The 23,353-nt window shown below is 31.8% G+C and overlaps 1 protein-coding gene across 1 annotated transcript; it reads left to right on the forward strand.

Annotated features, from left to right (window-relative positions):
- The first annotated feature begins 20,759 nt into the window (after positions 1-20,759).
- On the forward strand, positions 20,760-22,894 carry LOC145114509 (FCS-Like Zinc finger 8-like). The gene is made up of 2 exons (XM_079050525.1): positions 20,760-21,804; positions 22,497-22,894. Exons 1-2 carry the CDS (start codon positions 21,137-21,139, stop codon positions 22,570-22,572), a joined length of 744 nt encoding a protein of 247 aa, XP_078906651.1. The 5' UTR covers positions 20,760-21,136; the 3' UTR covers positions 22,573-22,894.
- The last annotated feature ends 459 nt before the right edge of the window (positions 22,895-23,353 follow it).

Consider the following 23,353-nt stretch of genomic DNA (forward strand, 5'->3'; position numbering starts at 1 on the left):
TCTTCAAGTTCCATAGCTCGTGCTCCAGTTTCTGCATCTCGCCCCGTGGGCAGTACTCAGCTAGCATGAGTTCCTTTAAACTTTCCCAACCCATAGCATTCGCCACTGGCAGGGTTAGGGATTTGACTCGACCATTCCACCAGGTCAGTGCTCTGTTGGCGAAAGTGCAAGCGGCGAATTTTACTTTGTTGACTTCAGAACAGGAACATATTTCGAAAATGGACTCGATCTTCTCGAACCATTGGGTCAGGGCAATAACCCCTCCTTTGTCGTCGAAATATGTGGGTTTCGCATTCATGAAGTCCTTATAAGAGCGCTCCTTCTGGTGTCCCTGACCACCTTCATGATTTTGGGGATGAGTACCACCTCCCTGCCCGCCAGATCCGCCAGGATTAATCTGTGACATCGCGGCAGCCACAGCAGTAACAGCTGCCTGGAACATAACGGGATCGAACTGAGGGGGTGGTGGTGGTGGAGTGTCGTCATTTCTTCTGATGGGTCTTTTTCGAGGAGGCATCTTGTTCTAGAAACAACCAGGAAGAAGAGGATGGTAAGTCCTCAAGATATATGAAACAAAATATATCCCATCCTGATAAAGTGTTCTACCAAGCGATAAGCAAAGAAAGGTTACCAATGCAAGTAAGTTATCACTGAGAAACGAATAGGTAGCAACACTAGGAATGAATTTCTACAATGTATTCGGCTCTGGCTAAAATACTCCTACAGTATTTTATGTTGTATGTTTTGTTCTTTTGATACCTTGTTGTATGGATACTAGGTAAGTTTTAGGCCTGTTGTAACACCAAAGTCACTCCCAAGCACATGTTGGTCATGTCTCGAATAAATATAGTTGATCAGGCTATATTGACCCTAGACATGATTACATAACTGCCCAGGTTTAAACGCAGTGTTCAACATCCAAAATACTTTTGTTTTGTTCTACTCATGATATTGTTTCTGGTGTGTAGGTATACTTGTATACTTTTTGAAAAAATACTTGTATTTTAAAAGTATACTTTTAGTTCAGAGCACTTCGGCCCCTTAGTGTTTATAGTTGTATACCATGTAAGGTTCGGTATACTTAGTTCACTATAAACTATAGCTCTGATACCAATCTGTCACACCCCCGGACCGTCGGAACGGACGGCGGAAATGTCTGGGGGCGGGTGACGTCATGCGTAGTATCACAACAGTTGTATCATAGTAAGCGTAGTAAACACAACCATTACATTATAATATGAATATTTACATTGTTAGAAAATATAGTTTGTTCGCATCAGTATATAACAAAAGTAAAAGACGTGACTCCAAAATGCTCCGTCTTCTCCAAAAGTTGGCAAGAGTACCTGTCTATTGTTGCCCTGAGAATACAAGCAGTTTTAAAATATCAGCATAAAGCTGGTGAGTTCATACGCATTTAGTTCTGGTGAAAGAAATGTTTCCTTGATCCTTTGAAAAGTGTTTCCCAAGAAAATCCTATATTTTCTTATGAAAGATGTTTGATTATCCATTCGTTATTTGTTTAACAGCCTGTTTATGTAAGGTTGAGTTATCCCAGGAAAATCCTATATTTTCCTTAAAAGTTGATAGTTGGTTATCTGTTCTTGTCTGAGGTGTACAAGTATCTACCATACTTGTATCGTTAGATGTAGTTTCCTTGAAAAAAACCATGTTTGTTCCCTGTGAGGTGTATTAGACTTATTACATAAAACTAATAAATAAGTGGTGAACTAAATCCTAAGGGCATTATCAATACCCTCTAGTAATCAAATCGGTTATTACTTTGAGGTTAGTTCACTTGTTTCATTATTACAAAAGTAAATTATGTTATCTAGGTTGCGAGTGTCATAACCGTACTTAGACTTGATATGGCACGTAACGGGGCCAGTATCTTATTATGACTTTGTCACCCCTGGACCTATCGGTCCAACTGTAGCTAGCAGTAAGGTGCGGGATAGTCGGTCCCGTATAGATCTATACACAACAGTCACGCTCTCCCTACAAGAGATTCTGGTTACAAGTGGTAGTCCTACACTCTCGAATAAGGGGGAGTGTTACCAAGGACATGTCTCCAACTTTAGACTAACAATTTGATTGTAATAATACCGAAAATCTTGTTTATGTTTTGTATAAATCCTTTATAAAATATCACATTTTATGATAAGATTCACAAGTTCATTGCTTTAGTTTTGAAAACTGTTTCTATGAGTTGATTTCTTAATCGTTTGGTAAAACAATTTTCTGTGTTAAAAGTATACAGAACATATAATTATTTTAAACAAATAATATACTTTGAGCACAAGTTTCCTTGTACTTTTGCTAGGGGTGTGCAAAAAAACCGCAAAACCGAAAAACCGAGCCGATCCGGCCAATCCGAAACCGAAAAAACCGAAATCGTAATAAACCGAAACCAAAAAAAACCGAAACCGAAAGACCGGGTATATACGGGTCGGTTTCGGTTTTTATATTTAGATATCCGTGGATACCCGAACCGAACCGTCATATATATATATATATATATATATATATATATATATATATATATATATATATATATATATATATATATATATATATATATATATATATATTGAATAATAAAACAGAGACGTATTAGTTTTTCCAAATTCTTTCAAATCTAGTCATGTAATTTACTTGCAAGTTCATGATATGGCTAAATCCACATAAAATTAAACATCAACAAATCGCAAATCACATTTAATTCGCTCGCTGGTTGAACAATTATTTTTTAATATATAATTAATTTATATATAGTTTATAGTTTTACTAAATGTACACATTTAGCGGTTATCCGTGAACCGAACCGTGGTTACCCGTGTTTATACGGTTCGGTTCGGTTCGTTTTTTAAGCAATTCGGTTCGGTTTCGGTTAGTACATGTGAGGTACCCGCTCCGCGCTCATGGTTCATAATTTTCTTACTATCTGAACCGAACCGCCCCGTAAACACCCCTAACTTTTGCTTGTATTCCCCCCCTGAAAACATGAAAAACTCGGAAAAAGCGTAGGGGTATGAACTCACTGTTTGACGTGGGATTCGAGTGTAAGTTGCTAGGAATTGCTGAGTGTCAAATAAAGCCTCGGGCACAAACGGATCCTATTTAGCATGTAAAAGTACATATATGCATTAGATGAGGGCTTAACACTATTAGTTATGGAAGGAACCATCTTAGGGACTAGGAAACACTTAAAACTAAGTGTTAGAATCACATATGATTTGAAAATGCAGAGTTTGCGGTTGTAAAAGGAGTGTACGGTCAAGGGTTTGCGGCCCAATAGGGTTTACGGCCCATATGTTTACGGCCCAAGTGTTTTCGGTCCATGGGTTTACGGTCCATGGGTTTACGGCCGTAAACACTTGGCAAAAAGTGTGATTTTCGGTGTTTCAAGGTCCTTTCTAGCCTTCTGGAAGTGTTCTAAGCCTCGTGCCCAGCTCAAGGAAGAGTTTAAAGGTCAGTAATCGACCAAAAATAGAGTTTACGGCCATTGAAGGGTGTACGGCCGTAAACACTCAGTTCATGCGTTTCAGGTCGATTTTTAGGCGAAAATCAATGTTTTCTAGTAGATAACAAGTACAGATGATAGTTACTTACTGTTAAGAAGCTTGGAATGAGGTTTTAGCCACCAAGAACTAGTGTGTGTTCTTGGTGAGAGAGAAAATCTAGAAAAAAGATGAGATTTAGGAGATGAGACATGGATTCATCAGTAGAATAAGGATAGAAACACAATCAAAGTGAAGAATTACTTACATTCTTGAGGATCCTTGAGCAAATTCGAAATTTGTAGAGAGAGAGAGAGAGAAAGCTTCTGGAGTGTGTAAAGAGAGAAATGAAGGCCATTCATCCCTTATATAGGGGTGAGTTTACGGCCAAGGGGTGGGGTGGAGGGTTTACGGCCGTGAACAGGGTTTACGGTCGTAAACAGAGTTTACGGCCGTAAACTGAGTTTGCGGCCGTAAACTCCTCTCGAAGGGTTGTTTGGCCCGGATGCTATGCTTTGACTTAGAAAACCTCGTTTTTGAATCCAAATCTCGATTGAACTGAGCTTAGAATATTCCGTTAGACCGAAAATAATACTAACGTGAACGGAAATAAATCAATTCGGATTTATTTAGAACGTAAGGTCCTTCCCAAACTAAGAAATTTGACGGAATTAAATAAAAACCCAAATTTTATTAACGGAAACTGGGTAAGGATAACGGAAAAAGTTTCGGGTTGTCACAGTGAAACCCCCGACCCTCAAACTTACGAGAGGGGATACCCCTGTAAGGTCCACACATGCATGTTTCCCTCCAACCCATCCAAAAATCAAAACGTCAGCCGGTCTAAGGGTTGACCTTCCTTCTGTCGGGCCAGTCAGGAAATTCACAGGAACCTCTTTCTTGGCGGAAACCCCGACACGCTTACATATGTCGACCAAAACATCCATAACCATATCGTGCCTGTATTTGAACCCCAGGAGTTCTTTGCAATGAACTGCATGCTCGCCGAAAGAGTCCAAACATGCCTTGCGGCACACCGGACATATCCCATCAGCTATGAATATTGGAATCATGAGTCGATATTTGAGGATGGTACGATACTCCACCGGAGACATATGTTGGCCAAACCCATCTATAGGGATAGCTAGAAGAAAATCTTGAGCATGTGGTGCACGTAAACATTGGAAAACTGCTTTCTGTCGAGCCGTCATATTGAAATCCGCTTCCATATATTTGATAATTTTACTAAAAAGGGCACTCGCTAGTGTATTCTGGGATTTAGGGGGGCGGTGTCCTTAGTAGTTAAACTGCTAAGGTCAATGTCCGGAAGCTTGTTACGAAGAGACTCTAAGGCACAAGCATAATCAGAATCCATACCATAAATGTCACTATCTCATAAGATGTGGTCTTGCAATACCCAAGATTGGGCCCTTGAGGCAACAAAAGCATATGAGGTAGCCTCTACTGCCGAGTATAAACCCGAACCACCAAACCGAATGGGTAGGGAAGCAAGTCGCCACTGTAATTCGCCAAAGAATGGGCCACCACAAACCACAATGTCCTCAATCGCCCTACGTAATCCATTATCGAATAACAACACCACCTCCTCCATGTGAACGGGTTAGCACGTCCTCCGCCCAAAAAAAAGTTTAGCAATACCCATACTAGACCGAAGTAGAAGGAGCTCACTCTGTGGGTCAGACAATTGTGGAAGAAGGCGCATCAAATTCACAACGCCTTCAACTCTCTTTATGGCTAAGTTGCTAATGAAACTAGCATCTCTGCTAACAGCTCCCCGAAAAGTTTCACCCCCAATGGCGGCCTCCCGATGCCAACCGGGAATAGCCCCTCACGCAGCTTCCTTCCATCACACGAGGGCCAAAAGAGCTCGGTTTTATTGATATTCAAATGAAGGCCCAATTTTGGGCCAATAGCCTTAATGATGTCTAAGGCTTTGGCCACCTCCTCAGAATATCCAATAAGTGTGCCATCATCCAGGTACCAAACATGGAGAAGAAGCTTGCAATTGTCTCTAATATTATGCAAGAGCGGGTGCAACACAAGGGCGAAGAGAAGTGGTCCCAAGGGGTCTCCTTGTTGAACTCCAGTAGAAGACCAAATATGTGTGTCCCCTAGATATAACCTTGCTGCTTGACCATATAGGAATTCTACCCACAAGGATAGAAAAGGGCACCTCAATCTGACCTCATGAAGTAACGCGGATCTGTCAACAAGGTTAAAGGCATTGGAGAAGTCCACCGTAAGCATGGAAAGAGACCCATCATTGTGGCGTTCACTTAACACCCTGTTGACGCTATGTAATACGGCTTCAGCGCCACCCGATACCCCGACCCCGAACTGAAAATCATTGAGATACGGCTTCAGCGCCACCTGATACCCCGACCCCGAACTGAAAATCATTGAGATACATGGCCATTTCTTTAACATTATTAAACATATATTTTTTAATATTTTAACAATATATTTTTAACCTACGCTGCACAACGCCCGAGAATTCTTATAAAAGAGACATTTTTACTTGCACCACATGCATTTGAAACCTCATGACTTTTCAATTTCTTTGTAATAGTTATTATAAATTGGTTAATAATGTTAAATTAATAGAAAAACAAAATTCTAATCATAAATTAACTAAACTACAGTATTAAAATATCATATTTTACTTCTATTTATAAAATTATGATTTAACTTTTTAACATATTATAGTTAAATTATTAGTTTAGATATGTTGTCATATTTAAGCAATTGTCATTTTCAAGTCACAATTTTTTTATAATTTATGACTTTATGCAAAGTAGTTAAATTATTAATTTCAATATAATGTTAAACGGTTGACTTAAATCAAAATTTTAGTTAAACTTGAAAAAAATCGAGAGACTATTTTATAAATAGTTAAAAGTGATAAATTATAATGTTATAATTATTAAGATTTTTCAAATAAGTAGCTTAAAATAACTTACAATAAGAATAGTAACAAGTATTATTATATAGAAAATTATAATGGTATCTTTAAAAACAAAAACAATGTTTGTTGTTTTAAATAATTACATTCAAAGAAATTAACAACATTCATCAAATAAATTTAAAAAATGTTAAGTTTCTGAAACCAAATTAAAATAATTACGAGTTTTCAAATACATTATTTTAAATAACTTAAAACAACAATAGTTCAAAGTAACATTATATACAAATATTATATTGTTACCTTTAAAAACAAAAAAAAACATTGTTTGATGTTTTAAATAATTACAATGATAGAAATTAAAATCCTAAGAAGATAATCTTTTTAGAATTAATTAAAAATAACAACAATTATAAATATCATTAAGTCATATATTATATTTAATTTTATTCATTAGTAACCCGGAAGTAGAGGTCATTGAGACAAGTAGAATTATAGAATTTTAAAAGATGTCTACATTAAAATATAATTAAAAACAAACAATGTTCATACCAATTTATTATAAAATTTATTATATAAGAGCTAACAACAACGTCATTGATATATTTAAAAAAAACATATATTTGTAAAGATTTCAAATATACTATTGTATTTTGCGCAATGCGCGGGTATTCGCCTAATCATCATCATTATCAAACATACTTATAAAGCTAGCATTTTTTCTTGAATCTCATGCATGTGAAACCCCCATAAAAATTTGCCAACACCTCATGCATTTGAAACCCCACATCCTTTCACCTTCAAAGTAATTAATCACACATAATCCCATTCCAAGAAAATCACACACTCTATAAGTTCAACACCTTATGCATTTGAAACCCCCACACCCTTTCACCTTCATTATATATGTGGTTATATTAGTACATTTTTCTTACAAAAAGTCGTCATTTGGTTGAAGATATTATGATTCAAAAGTTTTCATATAGTTAAACATTCACGATCCAAATATGATGATTTGAAGAAATGGGTTATGTCGCATCGATGGTAATTGTAATATGATTTGTTCTTTCAACCAAAACAAATGAAGCTTTTCTATTCTTTCTTTATATTTAATTTCTCATTTGATCTTTATTTGTGATTTGTATGTATTACTCAATCTTGAATGTGACTCTCCAAACATCAATGTTTTGCTTGGAATATCTTTCTCATTCTTCTTTTTCAAGAAAAACATTTTGATTGCAGGTTAGTGAAGAATTGTCATCAAGTTTTCTATGGTTGAATGATGTTAAATAAAGAAAGAAGATTCAGAAAAATGATATAGTTTTTTTTTAGCAAAGTAGACGAATGTTAGTTTTTTTTTTAGATTTAAACGTATATTTATGTAACATTTTTATTTATATATTCAACCACCCAATGTTCTTATTTATTTGATTGTAGTTTTTCTATTTTTATTATGTTTATTTTCTATTATTTTTTTGTTGGGTTATCCTACACAACATATTTACAAGACAATATTTAAAAGATAATATAATTTTTAACATTTGATATGTAATTATGATGACTTATCATGATATGTTCTTCATATGAAAGTAATTTATCCATATTACTACGACAAGAATTACATATGACATTTACGAATATATATATATATATATATATATATATATATATTATATGTGATTTGTTTAACATATATATGCACCTATGTATGTTATAAATTTATAATTAAATATCTTTATGTTTAATAATTGAAGGAATTAAAATGATGCATCAAAACCAATTATTTAGACGAATATAATAATAATAATGATAATAATAATAATAATAATAATAATAATAACAAATACACATTTCCAAGTACCGTATTCATTTGAAACTCACACTACAACTCAAGAGTTTTCTAATTTATGTATATTTATTAGTTACAACTCAAAAGTTTTTAACTTATGATTATTAATTAGTAATCACTAATAACTTTTTATTTCTTTTCTTTTATAAGGTTGTAAAGTTTTGCTCATTAAAAACATTAATGTATTTGAAAAGATTTCTGATTTAAATATGAAAAGTTAATATAAATGTTATAATAAATGTTTTAGTGCTTTTATGTTATTAAAAGTTGTAGTGTTTATTTTTCATATTTTTTATTATTCGTTGTATATATATTTTTTTTAATACAAATGTTATAATAGATGTTTTTGTATTTTTATGTTACTAAAAGTTGTAGTTCATATTTTTGTTCATACATTTTGTTACCCGTTATATATAGATTATCATACGTTTGATATATAATTTACACAATTTTAAACGGTTTATAAAATTATCAAATAATTGTATATATCACAATGACTTAAAATTAAAACTATAATCATCATATCATACTATATTATAAAGAAAACATTTTTTCTTTCACCACATTCATTTGAAACTCCCAACTTTTCATATTTCCATATAATATGCTTAATTTATTAACTTAAATATGCTTTTAGTTGTAAACATTATCATAAATGGAAGAATTTGTGACTTATCAATATGATATACTTAATTTGTTAACTTCAATATATAGTTAAATAAATAACCTACATTAATATATCAAATAAGCTTAAATATTTAGTGTAAAATTTAAAACCTAAAGTAAAATATTAAATAGTGTTTAAAAAAATTCAATATATTTTTTTTAACATAGTTAAAAGGAAAACATTAAATATAATAATAATAATAAAAGAACCTAAATTGATGAATCGAATTAACTAAAAGGTGTTTGAAAACTATATTCTAACAATATATTTTTAACCTGCGCTATGCAACGCCCGGGAATTCGTCTAGTATACTTATAAAGGAATCATTTTCCTTTCACCACATTCATTTGAAACTCCCATTTATTTTTCCTTTCACCACATTCATTTGAAACTCCAATGACTTTTCAATTTCTTTCTAATAATGATTATAAGTTCGTTAATAAGGTTAAATAAATATAAAACCTAAAGTGTAATATATAAACTAAATTTCAATATTAAAATAATATATTTTCTTTTACTTATAAAGTTATGTTTTTAACTTTTAACATATTATACTTAATTTATTAGGTCTAATATGTTGTTGTATGTAAACCATTATCATTTTAAAGCTACAACTTTTGAACAATTTGTATAAAATACTTAAATTGTTAATTTATATATAACCTTACATGATCAATTTAAATATAAATTTTAGTTCAACTTAAACAACCCAAAGAATATTTTGTAAATAGTTAAACGTGATAAATTGTAGTGTCTTTCTAATAATGATTATAAGTTGGTTAATAAGGTTAAATAAGTATCAAACCTAAAGTGTAATCATAAATAAACTAAATTTCAATATTAAAAGAATATATTTTCTTCTACTTATAAAGTTATGTCTTTAACTTTTAACATATTATACTTAATTTATTAGATTTAATATGTTGTTGTATGTAAACCATTATCAGTTTAAAGCTTCTAATTTTTAACAGTTTGGACAAAATACTTAAATTGTTAGTTTAAATATAACATTACAGGGTCAACTTCAATATAAATTTCAGTTCCACTTAAAAAACCCAAAGAATATTTTGTGAATAGTTAAAAGTGATAAATTGTAGTTCTAAATGAAAAAACTAAATTGTAATATCAATTTAACTAAAATATTTATTAAATGTATTTTTATAATCGTTAAAAGTTTTCAAATAAGTAGCTTAAAATAACTTACAATAACAATAGTTAAAAATAACTCTATATAAATGCTTATATTGTTACCTTTAAAATCAAAAAAAAAATTGTTTGATGTTTTAAATAATTACAATGATAGAAATTAAAACGTCAAGCAAATAAATTTTAAAAAATTAATTAACAATAACAACAACTATAAATAACATTAAACCATACATTATATTTAATTTTATTCATGAGTAACTCGCGGGTAGAGGTCATTCAAAATATTGAGATTATGCAGTTTTAATAGATGTATATATTATCATATAATTCAAAATAATCAATATATTATATCAACTTAGTATACGAATTATTATATCAAATTTAACAACATTATTGTTATATTTAAAAAAAACATATATTTGTAAAGATTTCAGCTATATAGATGCTTCTGCGCAACGCGCGGGCATTCGCTTAATCATACCTAATAAATAAGGATCATTTTGCCACATGTCATCTTCTCCTTAATTTGAACACATGAATGTTAGAAAAGGAATGACATGATAGTCATCACTTTTTTTTGAAACACCTACCAAAATGAGTACACTTTCTGATCACTTTTTGGCATACTATTTTGGGACTATTTTGAATTTTGAGGATGCAGATAATGTAAAAATATATGGTGCAAAATTCATCACGAGTGATGTAATTGTGAAGTTGGCCCTCATTTTTTAGCTTACAAGAATCTACGAAAGACTCCAATATAACTTTTTAATAACAAGGAGGAAAGTTGTCGCATTTAAATATATTAATGACAATACTGACGCGGTTAATGGATTCAGGTTATTGACGGGTTTAACAGTAGCTCATGAAATGATGCATGGATGTTTTGTTTTTTCTTACTTTTTTCGGTTTCTTATTATGGCAACAAAGAAGATTTGTTTTGGGTTGTTCTCATGGAGGGTAAAACTGTAATTTAACATGATACTCTAACCTTCCACCTAATGTTGAAGAAGGGATTTCTCAAGTTTAAGCTCAAATGTGGTTGGATTATGAGTTATGGCTGGTACCGGGAGTTCAAATATAGCTTCCACGCCATCGTATTCTTCATTTGCATCTATTGCATGCCACCTCATCAAAGAAGGGAAAAAGGCCTGGTTTTGAAGAGCAACTTGGTGAGTTATTCAAAAACCAAATTGAATTTGGCACCTCAAGAGATTATGTAGATGGGCTTAGAGAAGGAAATAAATTTTTGCTAAAATACTTGTAATGGCAACGGTTAAACTTTTGCTTGGATCCGGCTATGCTATCATCAGGTTTTGGATTGCTCAATTTGATTAAACTTGCATCAGTTTGCAACTTGTCAAATTTAAAATTACCATTTAACTAACATCAGGTTGCACCATTAAAGTGACTTCATTTTGGTGGCAACATGTTACCATTTAAATTAGTATCAGGTAACCAAAAATGACCGAATCTTGGAAATTTCTTTAATAATTTGGCCATTTTTAAAATTCATTTATTAAATCAAATTTGAAATTGTATATTTTTTTGCATGAAAGGGCAACGTACTTCAAATACATACATATTGATATCATTGTTCAAAGTGCAATGCTTAAAATTAACTTTCATGTTTGAGACGTAGATGTGTATAAACCTCAATTTAACAACGTTATATAGCTACGAACACATTTTTATCTATTATTTCCTGGACATGAGGAATTTGGGTATTTGTAATCAAACATTGATTCTTTCAGATTCCTGATAATGTGATTTTGATTTTTTTTTCAAATACCACAATGCATTGTTTGATCAGATCAAGAATATATGAAGCTTTTTATACATTAAAGGAAAAATAATTCGAAGTATTCATTGTCTTGATTGATGATCATTGGTGGATCCTCAATCAAAAAGCATGGGAATGTGACTTTATTTTAAAAACTAGAATAGCTACTATAAAGGTGTGGGAATGAATCTCTTAAAGTGCAATGTATTTATGGAGTTTCCCCGTAGTATCCAAGTTGTTGCTGGAATTTTTTAAAAATCTTGGTATATATATTGATTGCTGAAAGATTTTAGCTATGTTTATGGCTCATGGATGACTGTTGGTGAATTCTGAAAAATTTACAGGTCTTGGTGGTTGCTTTGTTGTCATATTTATTAATGTTCAAGTGCTTTATTGGGGCTAGGCTGTTGTGCTATTAGCCATTAGCATGGTGGCTTGAATTCATCATAAGTTTCTTCAATAAGTGGTGTGAGTTCTTTGAGTTTTAGTTGCACGAGTTTTGTCCCCTTTTTGTTGCATTGTGTTGAAGGACATAAAAGTCATTATGATCAAGTAATGGCTTTTGAATATGAATACTTTTTTCAACCGTATAGATTAAATTACTTACTTATTCATCATTTTGTCAGTATTAATTTAAAAATTTTACTTTAAAAATGATTAATGTATACCAATTGATATTTAACTTTTTTCAATCAACCCGTGTAGTACACGGGTTTCACACCTAGTATACTTATAAATGAGGCATTTTTTTCTTGCACCATATGCATTTGAAACCTTCAAAACTTTTCATTTTCCACATAATTAATAACAACCATTCAAAAGTTTTGTAATTTATATATACTTAATGGTATTTTATGAAACAGATTGATTAAATCATGTTCATTTTTTAACTTATATATACTTAATGGTATTTCATAGTCATTGCACTCTCAAGGTTTCCTCATAATATCTCTTTAACTATGTGTATGCATAATTTCATTTCCTTGCAGAGAATACTAATGAATATATTACCGCTAAAACTTTTGGATTCTTTTGTTATAAGGTTTGTTATTGATTTAATATATGTAGTATTATTATTCTTATTATTAATCTTTTTCTCACTTTTGATAAAGTTTTTGTATTCTATTTGTGTGTTTTCATGGGTTGTTTCTCATATCTCCAATGAAACCAAAATCTAGAATGGTAATACATCTCAACCATATATTCCTCTACATACAAGATTTTTTTTTTACTTTTAGATAGTTATTAGGATTCTAATTATTATTTCTTCAAATTAAGTAGAATGACAAGATAACTCATTCTTAGAGCATTTTTTTGGAAATGGAACTTCCCTAACGAGGGTTTCCAGGCCAGCTTTTGCGCAACGACTAATCCCCCGTTGCGAACATGAGGCTATGCCTCATGCCCTGGAGTCACTGCAGGCGAACCTCCATGGCCACAGGGGCTGAGTAGTGCCCAGATTTGAACATGGGTCAATAGGTTATCCACCATATCTTCCACATGTCTTACCAAGTCGCCACAGCCTAAGTGGTTTCTTAGAGCATTTTTTATTAAGCCTGTGTGCTTAATTTTTTTTCACCTAAATAAATACGTTATAGGTTTAAAATGTGATGATTGTTTATATAATTACTTTTAATTAAAAAAAGTTATAGTATTATATTAATTAATTCATTAAAACACGTGACTTGGGTGGTTTTATATTTTTACTCAAATAAGTATTTACATACGCTTCACTCTATATAGTATATCTCTAAATTGAATTGATGAGATTAATGGCTGCCAAAATATAATAACAAGATGATATTAAACAAGTTGATGAAATTACGTGAGTAAGGGAAGACGAATGCAACAATCTGAATTTAGTGTGTTATTCGAGTAACGAAACTGAATTGGATCAAACTGGAACCGAATAACCAAAAAGCATATTAACGGAAGTAATATGGTTCAGTTAAGTGACAAACATCAAACCGATAACCCGGAATCTGACTTACCCGCATGACTATCATGCCTAGATGACATGAAGTATATTCGGCGGTTTAATATTCTGTAGGTAAACGATTTCATTACTGACATTTTTCTCTATGTAAATGTGTAATTAAATATTTTTTTCAAAGTTAACTGATTTTATATATAGATTGTAAATTTTTATTTATGTAGGTGAATGGAAGAAAATATTTATTGATGTATTTTATGAGGAAAAATGATAGATCAAACTATTATTTTTAGAGAACAAAAGCATGTTTGGATATATATCATTAATATAATACAATTTTAAAAGATAGCTATACAAATTGATTAATTATCATAGTAAATAATACAATAAATAAGAAGTTAATGAATAAACACTCTTGAGATGAGTTGGTTTAAATATGTAGCTATCTTATTCTATATTTAACGTAATTACAATGTAAAAAAATATTATTTCAAAGTCAATGACAGTGATATACTTATTTTTAATAACATACAATTTCATGTATTATATATATATATATATATATATATATATATATATATATATATATATATATGTAGCTAGGTTCAGGTATTTAAAGTAATTATTGTGTTATTGTATGCATAAATGTGGGTTAATCAAAATTTAAAATAAAAATAAATAATTAAATAAACAAATAAGGGTAAATAGGTAATTTGATAATTAGTTTCCACGAATAATATCCTATAATTATGGTAACCATTGACTTTTAAAACCACCTCCAATGTAAACCGTAACCCTAATCAAACCATCTCCAGTCGTCACCTCCATCCTTATGCCTACCACCACCGGCCGCCACCCTACCCTCTTGCTACTCCGACCACCGTATCCACCGCCATGACGAGGGTTGTTGTTGCTATCTTTTCGTGAAGGCTGAAGACAGAGACCGACGAGGGGTTGCGCCATTTCAGTCGTGTGTAAGGAGGAATGCACCACAGCCGCCTGTCGTTGCAGTTGCTGCCGCTCGGAGACGCGTCCATCGCCGGACGCCGCGACCTTCTTGCCTAAGAAGGGAGCTGTGGAGGAGCCGCTGCCATTGGTCGAAGTCCGCTGCCATCATTCTTCTTATTCTCTTCTTCAGCTAGCTGCCACCTGTGTCAATGACCTTCTTCTTATATGTAAAGTACAAAGTGAAGGTAGTTTGTCACTATTTTCATATCAAATTTACTTCTTCTTATATGATAAAAATCAATTTGTTTATGTAGATGATTAAATGGATGATATTGGTGAGATTCCAATTCTATTGGAATGGAATCACGAATTCCAATTATGTTGGAATAGAATCATGAATTCCAACTCTGTTGGAATCACAGAAGTTGATGCTTGAAGAACGGACCACAAAATTGAAAGTGATTCTAAGCAACATTATTCTTTTAGAATGTATTAGTGTCGTTGTTAGATTTTTATGTTTTCTTTCCCGTTTTGAAAGTTTTTTTAGTTTTAATCTTTAACAATTGTTACCCGTATTCTATAAGAAATAATGTATTTTTTGTTTTTATTCTTCAATTGATTGTTCAAGAATTTGTTATTCTACAAGAAGTTTTTAAAGTCATGATCAATAAATAGGTTCAAGAATATTTTTATTATTTATGGTTCAAGAATATTTTTATTTTTGAATATATTCATAAACATATTCTGTCAGAATGTCCGAATTAAAAGAATTATAATTCGTAAAATCGGATTTTTAAAATTAATAGAATCTATGATCCCTTAAAAAATGCAATTTTCCTTTATTAAATCTATATTAATTGACTAAATTACCCTTGTAATTAATTAAGATGATATTTTTCAATTATTTTTAATTCAATAATATATATTAATCACTTTCTTAAAATAAGTAAATTTGATTGACTCACATTTATGCATATAATAACACAATAATTAGTTTGAATACAATAACATAAATATATATATATATATATATATATATATATATATATATATATATATATATATATATATATATATATATATATATATATATAATACATGAAATTTTTGAAAGACGGATTGACCCTCGAACCGCAATTTGAAATAGATTGGAATTGTCATATTTATTCTTTTAATAATTAACTTTTTATTAATTTATTTTTTTCATGATTATTGATTTTCTTTTCATATAACAAATTTACGCTATGACTATGTTCTCCATTATAATAATCCTCCATTACCGTGACACATTACCAAATACACAGAGAAATTTTAAGTTTAGATTTACCATCACATGTCACACTCCCGGCCGACGCCGGATACGCCGGGCTGCGCGGCGTATGGATATTGGATCGAGACACACAAATATATTGAACATTACACAAAAATATAACACAAATGATATTTTTATATATTATAATTTATTTTTGGGATTACACTGTTTAATCGATTACGCACACTTCCTGAACATAAGTAGACATGACAAACAAATTGAAATAAACTCCATCAAGCTTCCTTGACGACATCCACATCTGCACAATTATCCTCCACACTCATATACCTAAGAATACATGTATTTTTAAAACGTCAACATAATGTTTGTGAGTCCACAAGTTTTTATAGTTTTCTGTTTTATTTTGTTGTATTAAATCAAGAATCTTTTTTCTTTGAGAAAAAACATTTCTTAAAATATTTTGTCAACCCTAGCTTACTATCTTTATAGGATAATTTACCAATCCTATTTTATTATCTTTTAGGATATTTTATCAATCTTATCTTTGTATTTTAGGATATTCTATTAATCCTAAGGTATTTTATTTACTACTTGAAGGCGTCCCTCTAGGTAGTCGGATCTTCATGGTGGTTGTAATGTATTGCCAAGAGCCCCCATAATCGAAGTTGTTTGACTAATAATTTCACCGTGTGACGCTTCATCGGACGTCAAATAATGTTTAAATAATAAAGAAAGTTATTCTGCCGTGTCATTCCCCGCATAGATCAATACATATCTTTCTAGCTTTCGCAAGATTAACGATTATAGGTTTGGGGTAGCCGAATTTAATCATGCTAAGGATGAATAATAACAACTCACTAATGCATTAACCTTAGATATTTTTTATCTTTTATCTTTTCTTTATTAGTGATTTCCTAAGGATGAATATATATCTTTTCTTTTATCTTTTAATTTATATTTGATAATTATAACTTTTTGATCTCATAATTATCTTGTGTGTGTGTGTGTGTGTGTGTGTATATATATATATATATATATATATATATATATATATATATATACCATAGTTATGGTTAATTTTGAAACATGATATTTGGGCAGAGTAACGATTTGGTACATTGCATATCCCTATAGTTGACCAACATTACTTGTAGGTACTATGTTATCCTAGGGAGTTGGCCATCATAACATCTAGGTAATATCTCTTTCTAGACTATTTGACATCATAACTCTTAGGCTTAATATCATAGGTTACCACTAGGTATAGTATCTATGGCTATATTATCCTAAGGTTTCATGCTTTATATAACGATTGATATTAATAGATATAAATATATTTTGATAAAGCAGTTTGATAAGCATGTATCCCCCCCCCCTTCCTGTAAAACTTTTAAAATAGTGAAAAGGGGCCGTGAACTCACCCTTTTCGCGTGAGACCGTTGGTGTAGGGTTGAATCGGGATCGAGATTCTAGGGACCACTCCAAAACTCAGCAACTTCGAGGAAAAGGAGAGTGATTTGAAGAGAAAGGTTTGCATAGTGGGATCTGCATTGTCTTCTATTTATAGGCATGGAATTTGGGTGTGCGCGTAATCATCGTGGCTCCATCCCGAGAAGGCCACTTGTCACTTCCCTAATTGGCCACGTCACTTGCAATCTACTCAAATCCGGTGTCAGGTGTGATACGGGCAGAGGCGCGCAGCTCGCGCGCATAAAATGATTTTGTAAAAATCATAACTCTTTCGTGCGAGCTCCGATCTAATCCTTCTTTATATCTATGTAATGATCTCAAGGAGTCCTACAACTCTCCTTTAGGTTGATTTAGCTAATTTTGACTTTCATTTTTGTGCCTAATGCGGGTATAAATAAATGATTTTACAAAAATCATATCTCTCTCATACGAATCCCGTTTTCGGCATTTTTTGTCCTAATATTTTTTTATCTCAAGGAGTACTACAAATCTCCTTTTTGCACTTTTAGTCAAAACTCAACCAATCTCTAAGTACCGTTTTGACGTAATTAACTTTAATTACGTGGTTGATTTTTATTTTTATAAAATCTATACCTCTCTCATTTGGGATTGGTTTTTTTACATATATTACATCCTTGGAATCATGTTAACAAGTACTTTTCAAAAATGTTGACCAAGTTTGAAGACAGTACAACTTTTTGGACGTTTATTTTCGAGTCTGACAGTCGATTTAACCATAAATGTAATGGCACATTTGTTTTTTATTATCTCATAGCTATTACATCTATTTTTCCTCCTCTTTCTTAGCGGTGATCAGTGACGGAATCCTCTCGGTTTTCATATTCTCCCACTGTTTAGGAAATTTCGTCTCGAAATTTTATCTTATCGGTGGGTTTCCTTCGAACAAGTGAGGGTACTTGTCTTTCATCTGGTCCTCTCATTCCCATGTGTACTCTGGTCATCGTTTAGAGTTCCATCGCACCTTAACAATGGGAATCCGACTCTGCTTTAGTCGTTTGACCTATCTGTCCATGATTTCGACTGGCTCTTCGACGAACTTCAGTTCAGGGTTTATCTTAATTTCATCAAGCGGAATGACAAGTGTATCGTCGGAAAGGGACTTTTTAAGATTATACACATGGAATATATCATACACGTTGTTAAGTTCTTAGGGTAACATAAGTCGATAGGCAAGTAGACCTATCCTGTCGATGATTTTGAATGGTCCTATGTACCTCAGATTCAGTTTTCCCTGCTTTCCGAATCTTATAACTACTTTCCATGGAGATACTTTGAGCATCACCCAATCTCCAACTTGGAACTCTAAGGGTTTGCGCCTCACATCTGCGTAACTTTTTTGACGGTCACGTGATGAGAATGATATAAGAAAGTTTATGGTAAGAAATATTGCTTCATTTTCTTCTTTTTTATTATCCAAATTTATACAGTATAATTATGATTTTGGTTGAAATGAAAAATATTATATATGAAGATGCTCTAATCATTGCCTCTAGATTCACATGAGCAACAAGACTGCTTTACAACAATACAAAACTCAAATGGATACAACTAGCGTAGTTCATACTTCATGATTTTAAAATTTTGGTGGTTTAATTTATTTTATAGTTTTGCATTTTCTTTTCATGAAAGTTATAATCATGTTCAGTGGGATCCAAAAGGAAGCTATTCAACTAACCGTTTAAAGTCTAAACCCAACGGTCTATGTCGTATAAATTATAATGGAGTTTGAAAGACGGTGCATGCTAATGTTCATTCCACTTCAAGTTGTATAACTAGAATTTTAAAAGGATTCATTGGGTATGCTTTCCAGGGTGATGTAATGGAGTGCATGTCGGCGTTTAAATTTATAGGTCTTCATGTTGTGTTGGATGTTCACAATCGATTACATGGAAATGATCCTATAGATGACAGTTATATAGTTGATTAAGCTTATTAAAATTGATTTTGTTATATTTCATAAAAATGGTCAATTTATATTGTTGATATATCATTACAGACTATTATTTGATTATAAATCGTTTAATCATTCATGGTCTTTTTAAACGAGACGTTTATGATTTAACTGTAAGGTAATTAAAATTGAAATAAGATTTAGCCATTGCAATTTGCACCTTTAATTTTATGTTATGCTAATGAAAAGCACAATGACACGAGACTCTCACAAAATACAAATCGTTTAATTGTTTTACAACTTATGTTTTCTAATAACATATGAGGGCTAAAACTCATTTTGGGTTTTATAATTATTATTAGTCTGGTTAGAATCTATTACAGAATATTTGACATCAATTATAAACATCTTTTATTTATAATTTTAGCTTTTCCTTTAATTCGTTGTATTTATGTTACCAATAATTTATATGGTTAATTATTTTTTCATATGTTGTCAGTGTTGTAAAACTCGCAGAGTTGGCTGATTACTCGGTCGAGTACTCCCTACTCAGCCGCTTACCGAGGCGAGTTACAGAATCCGAGTACTCCCCGATCGGCCCCTTACTGAAGTGAGCAGTGTTGTAAAACTCGGTCAACTTGGTGATTAATATGTATAATATAGTTAATGATTTATTATTTAACACACACACACACACATGAGATTATTACTACATATATATCTTAAATTTTCAGTAGTTATTCACGAAGTGAGACCATTGTGTGTTTTTCAGTTTTTGTGTATGCACATGTATCTAATTTTGTTATATATTTCAATCAACTTATGATTTTAACTTGTGACTTCGACATATATAATTTCCCTAAAAATATTTCTACATGAATTACCAAATCCGAATACTCCCCGAAAACTCTTGGGTACTCGCTACTCGACATTCGGCCGAACAGGTACCAAGTAGCGAGTTCTACAACCTTGTATGTTGTAATAGTCAATCAATTTATTCTGTAATAAAAAATTAAAACCCCAACATCGACAATTTTAAGAGCGATTTTGAAATATTAAAAACCAACATAACATGTTCTAGGATTAGTTTCAATATTCTAGGGTTGTAGGTTCCAATTTTAATATACCTATATAAAAATAATGATAAAAAACCATAAATAAAGTTATAAATTTCAAACATATTTTAACCATAATCTTAATCTTCCAACAGTCGAACTTCGAGAATTTTGATAGCACATACCGAAAACTTTATACTATTAACTCCAAGAATCCGATTGAAAACAATGATATCTTTGGTTTAGATTATTTTGTACTTCAAATATAAATTTAATTAAATATCAAGTCTCTCTCTCTCTCTATCTCGCTTTTCCTTAGCTCTCTTTTTAAAAAGCCTTCAAACTCCAAAGCCATTTCAGTTATCACCTAAACAAAACCATCTTTCTCTCCCTCAATCTCGAAAAATGTTCATAATAGCGATGTCTCCAAAGAAGAGTATCCGTTAGATCAAACTCACAAAGTTTTTCCCTAACTTCATTGATCATACCCCCAAATTTCTTGATCGAATGGGTAGATTAAATCACAAAAAATCCAATCTAAATTTCGTCACAAACACTTGGGTTTTAATCCGTATCACTTCTTGTTTTTCTTGAAATCACCATGGAAGTTACTGAAATCTTTCTTTCTCTTTTTCAATTTTAATTTTGATTCCGAGATCTTGGACAACTCGATCATGGCGGATCAAAGACCCATTTCTTCTTTTCTTCCTTCACCACGGTTCTTTAATGGATTCTTCTCCCCCAAAACCCTGCAAGACTCACAACCATCACCCACTTCGATTCTCGACGCCAACAAAAATTCTGTCAACAACCCATTTGAAAACAACAAAAATCGAATCAAACCCATGAAAATCTTCGAGGAAATAAAAAACGCATCTGAGAAATTCGATCATGAAGGTATTGCGTTAGCACTAATTGATGAACAGCCCAGTGAAACCATTTGTAAACCCAATACTATTAATCGGAAAGTTTTGTTCGCATCAAATCTCAAGATTCAGATTCCAGATTCTCCCGGCGATTACGGGATCAAGACACGTAGCTCTCAGTTTTCCGGTACACCTGCGTCAACGCCGACGGGGTTCGGGTCGCCCCGAGGATTTACCCGCCAGCTTTCTTTGAGGGAAATGGAGCTTTCAGAGGAGTATACCCGAGTGATTTCTCATGGCCCGAACCCGAAAACGACCCATATTTATGATAATTGTGTTGTGGAGAGTTGTTGTGGGGTAATCGGGTCGACCAATTTGAAGAAGCCTGGTCCGAAACCGCCATGTGAGAGTTTTTTAAGCCTTTGTCATACCTGCAAAAAGAATCTTGAAGAAGACGCTGATATCTATATTTACAGGTTAGTTCCAATTCCCAAGTAGTTATTACTTTTAAAGTATAATATATTTTTTTATTGATTAAAACTTACATAAAAAACTGGAAAAAATATTTTATATAATTACAAAACAGTTTTTGTTGTTTGTTTTTTTTTTTTTTGTATGTAAATTTGTGTTGAGTTTGCATATATCTTTTTAGGTTCAGATAAAGTGAATTATTGCATATGTTATCAACTGGTAGCTGATTTGACAATTTAAAAGCACTTTAGGTGGTTATGGTTTTGTCAAAAGTAAATTAAATTCAAGGTAGCAAGCTATAATTTAAAGAGTTGTTGTACAAAAATTATTATGAAAATGTAAAATTAGCCAAACTAATTTTATGTTCAAGGAAGTGATTATCATATTCAATTTTGATTCTTAAACTCTTAACAGTTATTTGAAAAGTAGATGCAAACAAAGAAACTATGGTTAATTGCATGAATAAGATGTTATTGATATACTTATGAAAATTGACAAGCTCGTTTATTTTTTTGTCGTTTTAGAAAGATTTAGAAAATCACATGAGGAATATTTGTTTTCTGTTTTGACCAATCATCTGACAATTTATTAGAAAATATCATAATACATAAATGTAAGATTCAATTTTTTTCATGTAATTTGGCTTAAATACCACTTTATTAAAACATATCTTTAATGTAATGGGATAATGTTACAGGGGTGAGAAGGCTTTTTGCAGTGAAGAATGCAGATGCCAAGAAATGGTTTTGGATGGGTTGTTGATGAACTCATAATAATTATTATTGAAATGACTATTTTGTCTTTTTCTTATATTTGTGTTGAAGTCCTAATAGGGACTTACTATCGAGAAGATGGGGATTTTAATATGTTTCGCATGATTTGATTGGATTGGATGATTTGATTGGATTGGATTGTAATGTTTAGCAAGTAGGGTGGATGATTATCGGGTGTTTTCTTGTTTTTGATTTTTAATTTTAGTTTTTTTGTTTTACCATTCCACTATCCTTGTAATAATTTTGTAGAGAAAGAAAAGGAAAACGAGTTTGGTGATGATGTTATTTTGGAAGTGTTTGTTATATGATTGATTTGAAGCAACTAGTGTCGTTTAATTACACCTTTTTTTATGGATAATAAAATATATATATATATATATATATATATATATATATATATATATATATATATAATCATGTAATACCATTTAATATGATTTAGATAATTTATTATGATATAAAATTAATAAACGTAGTTGTTGAGAGGTGGTGACTCCATTCCGGTAGAAGGTCTACCTCCAAATCTTTTATTTTGAGGTTGACTAAAAAAACATCTTATTTTATCATTTAGACATCCTATATAGATTTTAAAGTATTTTTATTGATTAAAATTGTAGACAAAGAAAATGTGTCTTAATAGCAGCACCCTTTATTTTTCATGTCCTAGCCGTTAGCCTGTTGGTTCCGTTAGATCAATGGGATCCCAACCCCAATTTCCTATGTATACTTGCCATGTTCATTAACTGAAGATATATGTCAATAAATATCTGAATTCGAAAAT

Source organism: Lactuca virosa, chromosome 5, assembly GCF_052849685.1.
Source record: "Lactuca virosa cultivar CGN04683 chromosome 5, Lactuca_virosa_CGN04683_v6, whole genome shotgun sequence".
In the NCBI taxonomy this organism is placed as follows: Eukaryota; Viridiplantae; Streptophyta; class Magnoliopsida; order Asterales; family Asteraceae; genus Lactuca; species Lactuca virosa.